The sequence below is a fragment of the Monodelphis domestica genome, chromosome 5 (assembly GCF_027887165.1).
Source record: "Monodelphis domestica isolate mMonDom1 chromosome 5, mMonDom1.pri, whole genome shotgun sequence".
Lineage (NCBI taxonomy): Eukaryota > Metazoa > Chordata > Mammalia > Didelphimorphia > Didelphidae > Monodelphis > Monodelphis domestica.
The window spans coordinates 609,529-625,220 of NC_077231.1; the positions used below are offsets into that span (position 1 = coordinate 609,529).

The 15,692-nt window shown below is 41.9% G+C and overlaps 1 protein-coding gene across 2 annotated transcripts in view; it reads left to right on the forward strand.

The window, feature by feature from the left end:
* Positions 1-320: 320 nt before the first annotated feature.
* The window catches only part of LOC103105145 (ankyrin repeat domain-containing protein 7-like), a 38,506-nt gene continuing 23,134 nt past the window's right edge, over positions 321-15,692 (forward strand). Inside the window, exons 1-6 of one of the 2 annotated variants that reach the window (XM_056797352.1) lie at positions 321-913; positions 6,400-6,514; positions 6,609-6,782; positions 8,373-8,479; positions 12,238-12,381; positions 14,713-14,843. In XM_056797352.1, coding sequence (XP_056653330.1) covers positions 693-913; positions 6,400-6,514; positions 6,609-6,782; positions 8,373-8,479; positions 12,238-12,381; positions 14,713-14,843 — 892 coding nt within the window. In that variant the 5' untranslated portion in view covers positions 321-692. The remainder of the gene's footprint in view (positions 914-6,399; positions 6,515-6,608; positions 6,783-8,372; positions 8,480-12,237; positions 12,382-14,712; positions 14,844-15,692) is intronic. The other variant, XM_056797351.1, reaches the window with a different exon arrangement.

A 15,692-nucleotide genomic window follows, 5' to 3' on the forward strand; every position in this document is an offset into this window, starting at 1 on the left:
GGGGGACGTAGTAGGTGCTGAAAGCTGGCTGCTTCCTCAGAGCATTAGGATGTCTGCAGAGCACAGGAGGAGGCAGCTCTTGCTGGCTGAGAGGCCAGCTCTCCTTCCCTGGGACGGGATCTCTCAGCAGAGCCAATAACGGGGAAGAGATAGTCCCAAGGGAGCCTTGGATAGCTTTTGTCCCAGGGGCTCCCTGAGGGGCCTGGGGTGGGTGGGTGGGGGCTAGTTTTCAGTGGGGCTGCCTTTGCCCTCTCCGGGTTATGAAAGGCAGGAAGAGGTTGATGATCTAGTCCAACGTGCTCATCGTACAGGAGGAAAAACTGAGGCTGGAAGAGGAAGTTCTGTGCCCGGGCTCACAAAAGTAAATGCCTGAGCCGGTCATCCCCTTCCTCCAGGCGCGGTCCCATCTCTGGCCAGCCCCAGGCCTCCCCTCTGAGTCCCATTTCAGGGAGAGGCTCTAAAGAACCAAACCAGGGAAACAGCCCCTCTGGTTTGGAACCAATCCGCCTGGAGCTCACAGGGGTGCACTTGTGCTCCACCTCTTCATTGGCCCCAGGAGCCCGGACCGGGTCTGACATAGGCATGCGTAGTTCCATTCCTTTGCTAGCGTTGCCAGGGCAGCAATTGTCTCCCGCCTTTAAAAGGTTTCCACTGCTGGGCCATCACGGCTTAAGTGTCTGGCCGCCGGAGGGATGCGTCTCTTCGGGACACGAACAGAGCCGGAGACCTGTGGCCCTACTTCCCCGCAAAGGGACGTGGGAATTAATGGGGCAACAGCCAAAGACAGATACAGGATACGAAAAAAATTCCTCGGGAAGCTACATAGAGCCGCCTTATCCGGAGACTGTAGAAAAATACAATGGCTCTTGTTAGCCAAAGGAAAAGACATTAATAAAGTGGACGATCTCAACAGGTAAGAAGAAGGGGGTGGGGGAGGCCCACGGGAAGAACCTCCCCTGTGAATCTTGGGAAAGCTCTTCTCTGAGCACCTGGGTCAGCGCCAAGGCTCAGGCCAGCCTTGGGGTCACGCTTTCCCTCCTAGAGATTGGATAGCAGGTGGCCAAAGCTGGTGTCACGTCACCCTCCTTTCTACCCATTCTGAACGAATGAGAAAAGCAGTCCTTTCAGCCAGGGGACCACTTACTCCTTCTCCACAGCAACATGGAAGCAAAGACCACTCCATACTGCCCCGATAGGAAGTGTAAGGCAGGAAAGTAAGTTAAGGCAGGAAAGTAATTACTGCTCTGATTAAGTACTTACTTGATGTGCTAGGCACCTGAATAACCGCCTGTACAGAGAAAGGAAATAGGGTAAAGGGGCTGGAGGGATGGTCCTTTTATTCTAGAAAGTCAGTGGAATTGGGAGTGTGTGCAGTGCTGGTCTAGTCACTCTTTAAGAGACTGGGAAGCCAACGATCACAATACAGTTGTTTATTGAGCGAGAAAAACCTGGTGAAAAGCCCCTCTCACATCCCTGGCCTGCTCCATACTCTGTTGGAACCCCCTCCAACTCTCAGATTCAGTTAGACCCTCTTGTCAGTTAGAGGTTCTAATTTGTATAACCACACAGATTCCATTGGAACACTCTGGTCAGGGGTTGGTTTGAGGTTCTAATCTGCATAGTCACTCAGAATGCAGATAGATAAGTGGCATATGGGCTAAGGTTTACAGAAACTGGGAGAAGGCACAAACTTATTAACAACTCGGTATCAACTGAAAGGACACATCCCAGAATCCCCAAGATGCTTTGTATGGTATAGTAAAGGCATCATTTGTTTCAGTCTCACTCAGGCATTTAAGAGACCCTTGTATTCTGGATAGGTTGAAGAGAGACTAATTGTACTGGGGTTCTAGGCATTATCATTTTGGATACATTAATAATGATAACCTTGATAATAACACACAAATGTCTCACTCCACATGGAGATGTAATCAGCAAGGGAGCTGGAGGAGAGGATCAGATGGGGTCGAGGAGAACCAGAAGACTGTTGTGTCCCCAAACCTAGAGAGAAGGGAGTACCAAGGAGAAGAGAGGAACACTGTCAAAGGTTTCAGAAAGTTCTAGCCACCTGAGGATTGAGAAAAAGCATTGGTTTATTTCTCAATTCAGAAATCGTTAGTAACTCTAGAAAGCTGAGGAGTCAGAATTTAGAGGTAAGAAGAAAATGTCAGGAGGGGCATTTATTGTCATGGGATCTCTCATGGCCTCATGGCACAAAGGGCAGGAGAAATGTGGGATGAGAGTGGGGAGGGATAGATGAAGTGAAGATTTGGGGGAACAGGGGGAGAAGATGTTTATATGCGAGTGGAGAGGTAGCCAGTAGGCAGAGAGAGATTCAAGATGAAGGAGAACAGGGAAGATAGAGGGTGCTAACTGTGGGAGGAGATAAGCTGGAATGGCAGCACTTTTATATGGAAAGGCTTTTCCTTGGCAAGGAGGGACTACTTCTTCAAAGGAGATGGGTGAAGGAGAGAGTAGCAGAAGATATTTGGATTACATAAGGCAGGGATGGAGGTGTCTGGAAAGAGTCTCTTTTTTCAGCTGCATATGAAGCAAGATTTTCATCTGAGAAGGTGCCAGATGAATCATGGGAGCTTAGAACAGGAATGAAAAGGTTTGGAAGAGCTACTGTGTTAAGTAGTATAGTGCGTTAATAAATTATCAGGTAGATATAAAAGGATTACCTCCTGGCTGTGAGAAACCCAGTTGAGGTTAGGTAACATAATTTTTTAGTAGTCCCAGGCAGCACAGTTGCTTGATTTTCTCCACCTTCATTTAGCAGCTTGGGGATAGGGACCAAAGAGAGCAGATGGTGGGAGGAATCCAGGGGTCAGGCTGGCAGGATGCAATAGGCAATATGATAAGCGGACAGGAGACTCAAGAAAAAGAAGACTGTGTAGAGTTGAACAAGCATGTTGAATTATACACCAAGGAGTCAAGATGGGGTAAAAAGAAGAGTGTAGCCAGTGCAGGAGCACACAGCCTGGGATTAGAATGGTCATGGTGTGGATGAGAAACAGAGGGTAGGGTTTTTAGGCAGAGGAAGAGTTGGAGTGACAATGGATTGTGATCAGGTAAGGGAACTTGAAAGTTCATAAGCAGAGCAGTAGTGAATGGGTAAGAGATGAAAGGCCTAACCCATCTTTGCATGTGGCTTGAGTTAAGGTGAAGAATTTAGGGTTAGTTAATACAGAAGTAAAGCATGTGAAATCCAGAAGCTGAGGAAATGTGAAGTGAAAGCATTCGAGGAAGAATGTATATATGTTGAAGAGCTAGGCATGCTGCTTTGAGGAAGAAAGATTATGAGACAGTCTCCGGGCCTGATGGATTCACAAGTGAATTCTATCAAACATTCAAAGAACAACTAATCCCAATACTCTACAAACCATTTGACATAACAAGCAAAGAAGGAGTTCTGCCAAATTCCTTTTGATGACACAAATAGAGTACTGATTACAAAGACAGGTTGATCAAAACTGGAGAAAGAAAACTATAGACCAATCTCCTTAATGAACATAGATGCAAAAATCTTAAATAGAATACTAGCAAAAAGACTGCAGCAAGAGATCACAAGGGTTATTCATTATGATCAGGTAGGATTTATATTTACAAGGAATCCTAGGATGGTTCAATATTAGGAAAACCATTCACATAATTGATATGGTGATCAACAAGCACAAACCAACAAAAATCACATGATTATCTCAATAGATGCCGGAAAAAGCCTTTGACAAAACACAACACTCGTTCCTATTGTGAAAACACTAGAAAGCAAAGGAATAGATGGACCTTTTCTAAAAATAATAAACAGTATATATCTAAAACCATCAGCCAACATCATCTGCAATGGGGATAAATTAGAAGCATTCCCCATGAAATCAGGAGGGAAACAAGGATGCCCAATTATCACCTCGATTATCTAAAATTGTACTAGAAACACTAGGCGTAGCCATTAGAGAAGAAAAAGAAATTGAAGGTTAAGAGACAGAAGGGAGATTACTGGAATAGACTTGGGTTAAGTGACCTCCGGAGTCTACAAGAAACCCCCAAATCCCAGCTTTGGGGACAAAAGTTCACTATTTGAGAAAAACTTCTGGGAAAATTAGAAAACAGTATGGGAGAGATTAGGTTTAGATCAACATCTCGCACCTTATACCAAGATAAACTCAGAATAGGTGAATGACTTGAACATAAATTAAGAAACAATAAGTAAATTAGGTAAACACAGAATAATATACTTGTCAGATCTCTGGGAAAGGAAAGATTTAAGGCCAAGCAAAAATGAGAAAAAATTACAAAATGCAAACTAAATAATTTTGATGACATTAAATGAAAACGGTTTTGTACAAACAAAAGTAATGCAATCAAAATTAGAAGGGAAGCAACAAATTGGGAAACAATCTTTATAATAAAAACCTCTGACAAAGATCTAATAACTCAAATTTATAAGGAATTATATCAATTGTACAAAAAAACCAAGCCATTGCCCAGTTGATAAATAGGCAAGGGACATGAATAAACAATATTCAGATGAAGAAATCAAAACTATTAATAAGCACATAAAAAAAGTTCTAAATCTCTTATAATCAGAGAAATGCAAATCAAAGCAACTCTGAAGTATCACCGCACACCTAGCAGATCAACTAACATGACAGCAAAGGAAAGTAATGAATGCTGGAGCGGTTATAAAAAGTTGGGACATTAATGCATTTCTGGTGGAGTTGTGACTTGATCCAACCATTCTGGAGGGTAATTTGGAACACTGCCCAAAGCATGCTAAAAGACTGTCTGCCCTTTGATCCAGCGATAGCACTGCTGGGTTTCGACCCCAAAGAGATAACAAGGAAAAAGACTTGTGCAAGAATATTCATTCTTTGTGGTGGCAAAAACTGGAAAATGAGGGGATGCCCTCTAATTGGGGAATGGCTGAACAAATTGTGGTATCTGTTGGTGATGGAATACTATTGCACTCAAAGGAATAATGAACTGGAGGGATCCCATGTGAACTGGAACGACCTCCAGGAAGTGATGCAGAGTGAAAAGAACAGAACCAAGAGAACAATGAACACAGAGACGGTTACACTGTAGTGCAATTGAATGTAATGGATTTCTCTACTAGATGCAATGCAATGATCCAGAACTATTCACAGGGACATAGGAGAAAGAACACGAACCACATCCAAAAGAAGAACTGTGGGAAAAGAAACACAGATGAAAAACAACAGCTTGATCACATGGGTTGGTGGGTTAGGGTTAGGGTTAGGAATAGGGCAATGACTGAGAATGTAGACTCCAAAAGATCATCCTAGTGCAATTATTAATAATAAGAAAATGAGCTTTATGGATGGTGCATGCTAAACCCAGTGGAATTGCATGTCTGATAGGGAAGGGACTGGGGAGAGGGGAGAGAAGGAACATGAGTTTGTAACCATGGAAAATTACTCTAAATCATCTAATTAAATAAAACTAAAAAAATAAAAATTCCTTTCACCTTTGCCCTTTCCCCCTGTCTTCCATTTCTTCTTCATGTCTCTTTTTCAGGTATAAAATCCTACCTTAATCAAATCAGATAAGTATGTAGTACACCTGGATTAAGAAAAAGGAAAATCTGAAATAATCAAAATCTTCCATAAACGGCTACATTTCATTTCCCCCTTTTCTAATTAAACTTTTTTCTTTAAGCATGAGTATTTAATATTCTTAGGAGATGTAAAAATGTTACTTGGGGCATTTCTGTGTTGTTTAATTACTAATGTATTTCAAGGGCTGATAGAATGCAGGGCCTGGAACATCAGAAAGAACAGAATTTAAAGCCACCCTCAGACATTTTCTAGTTCTGTGACCCTGAGTAAGCCAATTATGCTCTGTCTGTCTCAGTTTCCTTAACTAGAAAATGAGGGTAAGAATAGAACCTACCTCCCAGGGTAATTTCAAGGATCAAAGGAGGGAGTATTTGCAAAGTGGTTGTCACAGTGCCCACTGGCACATGTTAGACACTTAATAAATGCTGGTTCCTTCCTTCTGTGGCTATATGCAAGCCCACAGCCTTACAGCTGGGAGGATGGAGAAGGGAAACTTCTCTTCCTCTTCTAGCTTCTTGAGATCACCCAGTTAGGGCTCACAGAGCTCTCATGGAGGAATTCCAAGGGAGGATGAGAAACCCCTTTACTATGTGCTTCTTAGACCTCCCATGCCAAAAGGCAGTGAAAGCTGAGTCTCCCTGACCTTGTGCCCAGCTCCTCAGTCCATCCTATGAGCACTACGAGGGAAAGCATCTGTGTGTTTGCTGAGGTGCCCGCAGGGGCCTGGTGGGGGGTTTTGGCACAGATTTCGAGGGGAGGCCTAAGCGTCCTCATGCCTTGAGGGTAGAACCATCACCTATTTCTTTCTCCTCCATAGGACAGCTCTGCACCTGGCCTGTGCCGCTGGGTATCCAGATGTTGTGTCTTTCTTAGTAGAGAGACACTGCAAACTGGACATTTGTGACAGCAACCACCGCACTCCTCTAATGAAGGTCAGTGCTCAGCTTTTCTGGTCTCAGGGTCCTGCAGGGATGGGGAGGCGCCTCCCTCTGGGCTGACCTCTTCTTCTGGCTCTTCTCCTGACAGGCTGTACAGTGCCAGCAGGAGGAGTGTGTGAGCATCCTGCTCCTCCATGGGGCAGACCCCAATATGGTGGATGAGAGCAGCAGCTCGGCCCTCCATTATGCCGCAGCTGGAGAGAATCTAAGAATAGTAGAGAGGCTGCTAGAAAGCAAAGCCAATATGGAGGCAAGGGATAAGGTAAAAGCCCTCTTTCTGAACCCTAAAGTGTTTTACCAGCTAAGATGGAAATCAAGTCGTGTTGGCTTCCCGTGTCTTAGAATTCCTATGTTCTTGGAAGCGTTTCTTTATGGAAAACCACTTAAAATCATTCTGGGGTCCTCCCTGATTGCCCTCTGCAATTGTGACATTTTCTTTGTGCTGGGTGGGATGGGGACCCCAGTGGCTTGGTGATCTCCTCGTAGAGCAGAGACTTGGCACCCTTTTGAACCCTGATTTTCTCTCTCAGAACTGAAACTACCTATTGGTTATTAGTCCTAAGGCAGAAGAACAGCAGGGGCTAGGCAATGGGGGCTAAGTGACTTGCTCAGGGTCTCTCGGCTATGAAGTCTCTGACAGCAGATTGGAACCCAGAATCTCTTTTCTCCAGGTCTGGCTCCCTATCTACTCGGCCACCTGGCTACCCTGATCATGAACTTTGAACAAACAGCCCTTACTTGATATCTGTTTCCAAAGCAATGGCTTCTTGGAAAACATTTCTCTGAAAAGGGGTTCATGACACCCAAAGGGTGAGGAAACTCTGCCTTAGGGAGTATCCTGGAGCCCTGAGAAGGTTAGGGATTTCCCAGCTTTGCCCTTCCAGTGTAGGGATATCAGGGGCAGGCTGCACCATCAATGCCTTTTGGGCCAGCTGAATGTTCTTTGGCGGATGTAGGAGGTCTGCTCTTCAGAATTCCATACTTCCATTGGATATTTGCCTACAGTGCTTTACTCCATGTAGGTCTCTACTTGGGATATTAATTGGTCCTTTACATATTCCATGATTTTTTGCAAAATCTCTTAAAAATGTGTTCCTACCAAGTAAAAAATCTATGCAGACAGAATTTTCACAAGAGCCAATCCTGAAGTGTAGGGGGCTTTCCCCCACCCTTTGTCTTCAAGACTGCATCATTTCCTTTCCTAGAATTGCTGAACAAATCCTGGGTTTTAGGAAGAGGCTTCACTCTTGGTCACTGACAATTGAGAGAGAAAAAAGCTAAAGTAGTACACCTTAGGAGACGTGGGAGGAGATGAAAAAAGCCAGGAGAAGACCTTTCTTCCAGGCTTAACCCCTCGAGGCCAGGCTTTCCTTACTTTTCAGGCTGACCCCACTCAAGGGGAAGAGGCCAAGAGAACAGGTCACCTTTAAAGCCAATCAGCAGGGTTCTGAGGGAACAGGGTTGGTTGACTGATCATGAAACAAAGATAGCAATGGAGGAAGCCAGCCATGAAATGGGATGGAAGCAGCTCTTCCCTATTCTTGACTGCTGTCTCCTGACAACAGGCTATTAGCTGGATGGAATCCCAGAGCCTATCTAACCTCCTTCCCTCCTGTCACCTCAGAGGAAACTAAGGCTCAGAGAAGCAAAGGGATTGGCTTACAATCACCCAGAAAGTGCCTGAGAGGCGGTATTGACGCCCAGGTCGCTCCCTCCAAATTTCCATGTGTAGCCTACGTCTTTGACATGACCTTAGCGAGTTCACTAGATAGTCACCCAATGTCTTAAGCTGAATCCAAGTGTACAGACAATCCTTGCGTCCTCTAACAGTATCTTTAATACGATTTTGCAGCTTGGCCTCACACCACTTCTCTTGGCCGTTAAGAACCATCATGAAGCCATGGTCGATTTATTTTTAAAGAATGGAGCAAATGTCAATGCCAAAGATAATTCTAAAAGGTACTGTAATCAAAGGTTGCGATTAAAAAAAGTGTCTACAGGAAGAAGAACAACTTACATCATGAAATACTTCAGAAATAACAAAATTTACAGTTATTGTGAAAGGATGAAAATGTCAAATAATATTTCTCACAAAAAAGGAAAACTATTTTCTTTGACTGCCAAATTAGAAAATCAGCTCATGTGAATATGCCATTCACTATTTCTTGGTCACTATTTTCAATCTGCCTTATTTGTCCATGGTATTGTATTCCTCCCATCCCTTTTCATCCTTTGTGATTATTCTCTTTGTTTTTCCACAAAGTCCTCACAGAAGATCCTGGCAATACACTGAAGCCTTCCCCTGATCCTTCTGAGTATCCTTTTGAATACTAGTACAGCGCTCATATTCTCTGGCTTTTATTTTCAATACAAATTGAGCTCATGTCTTTTTCTGTTACACATGTTGTTGATTATGTCTTTCATATCACGTATTATATTAAAATCATTTTTGCCTGAGCCTACTTATATTGATCATGCATTTCCCATGGTCTTTGTGACCATCAGAAATGTAAATGCTTCTCAGATCTCGTTTTTGGTTGTTCTGTTAAAAAAAAAATTACTGTGACTCTATAGCTTAATTCGACATCAATGTGTTCAAAATAAGCTTTTGTAACAGTAGGATCACTGAGATCCTGTTGGATCTCCTTTCCCCAAAATTGTGAGCTCAATTCAATGTTCTTCTTCTGCCCATTCATGAATAAAATAATTGGGGTTGACACATTGAATTGCATGAAATCTGGAAAATACATGCATTTCATCTCCTTTCTCAAGTGGATTCAAAGACTAATCTCTTTTGCCTCCGTTTAGATTTCTGAAGAGCCTTTTCCATGTTCCAGGGCTTGATGCAATGAATTCAATGTGCCCTAAAATAGGATCATTTGGGAACCTGTGCCCTCATAAACAATCAATCCTCTATTTGGACTCTGTACAGAACATCCTACATAGCATTGGCACACGCTGTATGTGAGCATATCCCTCACTATTTACATCCAACTTAATGTGGATACTTTCTCTTTGAACAAAATGGTATCTGTAGTTGTAATGTGTTATACAGAATCTGGTGTGGTTTTAACATTTCCATGGGAGACACATTTTTTGATATCACAAAAAAAATCCCCACCAAAAACACAAAACTGACTTAATCTTAACAGACAAAAATGACTGGTTGCCATTTTGCAATAATTTCAAAATTAGTTCGATGTGTTCTTTTAGACCATGAACTGACCAGAGAAAATGTCAAAATGAATGGCAAATGAGAAGAAAGTATAAACGCAGACTTTGGTCATAGTATCTGTAGCCTGTTGTGATTTAAACAAACTATATACTCCTCAGTATAGGAAATGGACATATCCATCACCCTAGTGATCACTAGTCCATGCCAAAGCCCTATCATAGACAGTGGATAGATGTAATTTCTCAGAAGTTTACTTAACACAAAACAACTGCCTCAGAGAAGGCCAAAAGAGCCCAGGAATTGCATTAGCTGGAAAATAGGATCTCCATGCTGAACAGCTATTGCAGCTGATTGCCTCAAGCTTGGCATACAACTGGCAAAAAATTCAGGAAAAAGATGGACGATCAAGACCAGTTTTTTTACAAGACTTAGAAACTTTGATGAGAAGCCTAAGCTCGAGTGCTTTTGTCTATGGATTGGGAAGAGTGTCAATGAGTGGAAATGAAATGGAGTAGAATTTCCAACATGTCTATACTGACCTATTTTCATTCATATCAGTTGTGAAAACATGAAGATTCACTCAGCTGAGTATCTGCTGTTCCCTGTGAATCAAGGGCAAGTGGAAGAGTTGCTAGAACTGACTCAGTACCAACAGAGAAAAATCCAGGAGAGGTCAAGCCCAATTATACAGATTTTTAAGAATAATTTTTAATGGCATTTGAAAGAAAGATTCCAAGAGTACAAAAGATCACTCTCTAATGATACACAAATATTCAAGAATAACAGATTGACTTTTCATTGAGCCGAGATTTCCAGAGATTTTTGTAGTATCTTTTGTGCCTTTGATTCTGAATATTAACTTATTAAAAATCCTATTTTAATAGATGTAAAAATATTGCCGACCATGAAAACCAGGAGTTTATGATCCCTAAAATTTCAATGTCACTCATAATCTATTGTCTACTCAAAATTACCCTGGTTCCTTTTGGGGCTTTTTCTTATTTTTTGGCCATAGATTGTTAGTAATGGAGAAGAAGATTAAGCAGTCGGTATTTCCACATGCTAGAAAGAGCTTCCCCGTCCTTCAAAAGCAATACCTTTACAAATATCCGTGATTTCACTATATGAGTCTATTCCTACATTCATTCGCCTTTAGAAGAGGTAACCTGTTTTAGCAGTTTTTACTAAGTAGTCTCGGGACATCCAGACTTCGCCCCATCTGACTGCTATGGCCACCAGGCTCCCTTGGGCAAAAAGCCCCAGAAGACACCTGTTTAGGTTAGTGTGAGTGTTCCTTCCAATGGTGCAACTCCTGCGCCATCTCAGATCTTCACCAACTGCCTCCATGAGCCCTCCTCAAAGCAACTCGTGCTCCCTCTCTGCTCAGAAATCTTTATTGAGGTTTGTCCTTCCACAGCACCGTCTATCTTTGTGTTCAAAGACTTATGTTTGTGACACGTACAAGAACTTGTTCTGGACAGCCAAAGGTCACTTCCATCTGGTGATGGGGCGTGGGGAGAGCAATTCAGTGGAGAGCATGGCCGAGAATACTGATGACTGATCGAATCCTTTTCAGAGAGCCTCTGCTTTCCTTTCAAGGCTAGCCAAGCAGGGAATCTGTATCATGTCCCAAACTGAAAGGCCTTCACTGTTGCACCGAAGTGGCTCCAACACACTCTCTTCTTGTCTATTAAAAAGCCTCCAATTATTAATCCCTGCTAAAACCCCCAAAGTACAAAAAACTCTGTCTGTCTGTCTGTCTGTCTCCCTCTGTCTCTGTCTCAGTCTATCTGTCTCCCTCTTTCTCTCTCTGTCTCTCTCTCTCTCTCTCCCTCCCTCTCTCTCCCTCCCTCCCTCTCTCTCTCCTTCCATCCCTCTCTCTCTCCTTCCCTCCCTCTCTCTCTCTGTCCCTCCCTCCCTCCCTCCCTCTCTCTATCTCTGTTTCTCTCTCTGTCTCTCTCCCCCTCCCTCTTTCCTCCTCTCTCTTTCTCTCTCTCTGTCTCTCTCCCTCCCTCTCTGTCTGTCTCTCTCTATGTCTATCTCTCTCTGTCTCTCTCCCTCTCTGTCTCTTTCTGTCTCTGTCTGTCTGTCTCTCCCTCCCTTTCTCCCCCTCTCTCTGTCTCTCCCTCCCCCCCTCTATCTCTGTCTCTCTCTCTGTGTCTGTCTCCCTCCCTCTCTCTCTCCCTCTCTCTCTGTCTCCATCTCTCTCTCTGTCTCTCTCCCTCTCTTTCTCTGTCTCTCCCTCTGTGTCTGTCTCCCTCCCTCTCTCTCTGTGTGTCTGTCTCTCTCCCTCTCTGTCTCTGTCTCAATCTCTTGTCTCATTTACCAATATTAATGCTGCTCATGAGCAGTAAGTTTTTCCATGCCTCACTACATGTTTGTGATCCACATACCTTATAACAGTAAAGGAAATGAGGAAATGATATATATATATATATATATATATATATATATATATATTCATCATGAAACATCAAGGGAAATCTGATTCAATTTGACTTTTTAAAATTCTTAAATGCACACTGTTCCTTTGTTATTCCAGAACAGCTCTCATGATGGCCATTAGTAATAAATTTAATCCAACAAGCCTAGTCCAACTTATTCTTCAATATGATGTTGACCTCTCTTGCGAAGATGATTTCGGATGGACAATTAGAGACTATGTTCGTATCAGTAGTGTTAGAGGGTAAGTGCTAATATCATCCTATCTTTACATAATTTCATTGATTTTTCCATTCATGAAAGTTTTAAGCCACTAATATCAATTTAATACACATTTCTTAAGAATTATCCTTGAATTGTTCTTCAAAATGTCATAAGGCACTAAACCAAGGTAGCAATCATCTCATGTCTTTCCTGTTCATTATTTTTATGGCACCTGCATGTTAGGCAAATATCCAAAAAAAATCACAGAATCAACAACTACATCAAGTTAAATCCATGACTTGTTGGGGTTTTTATTTGGGGGGATGTTCATTGTGTTGTGCTGGATGTAGAATGATTTCATGAATATCAAGCAATTCATTTTTACTGAATCTCCACTCCTGTATTTGTGTTTAGCCTGCCTAATCCATTGAAATAGAAATAAAATGAATGTAGCAAAAGTAATAAAAGTGAACAGCAGATAAATTTCTAATTTACTTCTCAATTTCTTCTTCCAATTACTTCCCAAGAGTAAGTTGAACATGAAAGGAGACAACTATGGATCTTTGGCTGAGGATCTCATAATGGAACAGAGACCCAATCCTATGGGATGCATTGACTGCATCTCCTTTTTCTGGTTTCAAATGCTTCTTGATAGGTTTATGGTGATTAATCCACTAGTCCTTCCTTGTCATCATGAGAAGCAAAGTCAGATGAGTAAGAGGGATAGTCTCCTTTCATTGTCAATAGAATGCTTTCTGCTTGTGAAGGATTAGGAATGAAGAACTTTCCCATTAGACACAGCACATCATTGCAGATCTCTTACTTGTGCCTCAACTTTCTCTCTGCAATCTTGGGCCATCAGCTGTTTTTCCTCAGCACCTTCCATCTTGCGCTCAAAACTTGAAATGGCCCTTCAGATGTCCCTTGGGGCCCTAAGGTGTTTTTGTAAGTAACAGAGAGGAGATCCCTCCAGTTATTGGCCAATGAAGGCTCCTGGCTCACTGACAGACGATGCAAGATTCTATGGCATCATGTCAGCCAGCCTGCTCAGTCAGTTTGGCCTTCTGCACCAATCTGTGACTGAAGAGTCAGTGCCTGGAGTGAGTGGTGGCGTCAGTTGGTGTCTGGGTGAGAACAGAGGCATTTAGATCATTTTCCCTCTACACAACCAAAACTGAGTGGGGCTTTCATAGTTGCCTAATATTGTTACAGTCTGGTAAGCAGACTAAGGGATGCTAACAAACTGGGCAAATGGCAAAGTCAGATTATCCAAGTTCATAACAGGTTATAAAGGACAAGAGAGAGGGGGAAGGGTAGATTTAGGGAATCTGAGATCATTTTCAGAAATGCTGATGACAGCTGCCATTTTCATAGTTCTTTAAGGTTTTCCAATACTTTACATACATTTTGTTATTTCATCTTCACAAAAGTTGTACTGTTTAATGTCAGGTTAGGTTGGGAGAAGGATTACATGATGTCTCATATGCCATCATATGATTGGTAACTAAGAGATAAATTGTGAATACCAATAGGAAACATAAGAATTTCTAGGCAGGCAGTTTGCTACTGGGGAGTGTTGCATTTGGAGTCAGAGGACCAGGCTCTTGGGGAAATCATGCACCTCACTATATGCGTGTCTATGGACAATTCCCATCTTTACTTGGATTCAGTTACTTAATCTATTTTGAGACAGAGAAACAGACAGAGAGGGAGAGAGAGAGGGATGGAGAAAGAGGAGGGAGAGAGGAGAGAGAGGGAGAAGGAGAAAGAGGGACAGAGGGGGGAGAGAGAGAGGGAGGGAGAGAGAAGAGAATCGAGAAAGAGGGAGAGGGAGGGAGGGAGGGAGGGGAGGGATAGGGAGAGAAAGATAGAGGGAGAGAGAAGGGAGAGAGAAGAGAGAGAGGGAGAGAGAAGAGAGGGGGAGAGGGAGGAAGAAGGACTGAGGGGGAGAGAAAGAGGGAGGGAGAGAGAAGAGAAGCGAGAAAGAGGGAGAGGGAGGGAGGGAGAGCGATGGAGGGAAGGAGAGAGGGGGGAAGGGGAGAAGAGAGAGAGGGAGGGAGGGAGAGAGAGAGAGAGAAAGAAAGAGAGAGAGAGAGAGAGAGAGAGAGAGAGAGGGAGAGAGAGAGAGAGAGAGAGAGAGAGAGAGAGAGAAATTATAATATTATCACTTATATTATAATATAAGATAATATAAGATTATAATATTGTCACTTAGGTCTCAGAAGTCTAGATTGAATGTTTAGTTATGCCCTACAAAGTTTATCAAAGCAATTTTGTCGATAATCTGGTCTGGATATTTAAGACTTGGTGCATATAAGTTTTATCTTGGTTGCTATAGATCGCTTATCTTTATATTTTATTTCCTACATAGTCATCAAGAATTAGTTCTTCAGTATATGAAGAATAAAGCTAATGAACTCTTCCCTGAAGTCAAAACCAGTAGTCCAGAACGGGCTTCTGATATTGGATTTACTTTGGGCAGACCTGCCTTGGACAAAAATGGTAGGACTGACAAACTTAAATAAATATGTAATTATAAATCTAATGAAGGATAGATTTTAAAATTGAAATGCTCGTTTTTCTATTTGCATTTTATGCTTTTAAGTAATAGGATATTGATTTATTTTTACTTAATTTTTATTCTTGGAGTTTCATGATCTTGAAACTTTAAAAACAACCTGAAGATCTTTTCTATTATTAACACCTGCTTTATCTAAAAATTTATTCATGTAGACTATAATAACAAGTTTTAATTTTACATATCATTCTAAATATATTTGATGGAATAATGAAATTTAAAAAATTTTAATGTACTATATTTAGCTACATTATTTCAGATTCTCTACTAGTGAAAAATAAATAATATACTTAAGGATCTCCTGTGAGTATAGTGCACACACATATACACACACACAGAGATAAACTGATCTTATATATGAATATATGAAGGTAGAATGATAAAACACCAAGAATAGATTCCTCGTACCATTCTGAAACTGAATTACTTATCCAAGCTTTGGAAATGTATACATTTGAAATGTTACAAAATTTTAAAATATTTATAAGAGTTTCTCTGCACAGATATTAAGGATGAAAAAAAACCAAGGGGGTTAGGAGAACAAGGGAACAAAGAAGCAGATTTGAATAGTAATGCATATATCCCTAGATTTTCAATACATAATGGTGTCTGGGACAGAGATGGACTCCACACCAGAAGGAGACTATAAATGTGAAGCCAGAGGAAAAGATGCAAAGAGAGCAGCTTTATTGCTTTCAATCTAAAGCAGAGGGAATACCCCTCAAGCTAGGGAGCTCAAGAAATGCACAAGTATAATCAATTTATAGGAGTCA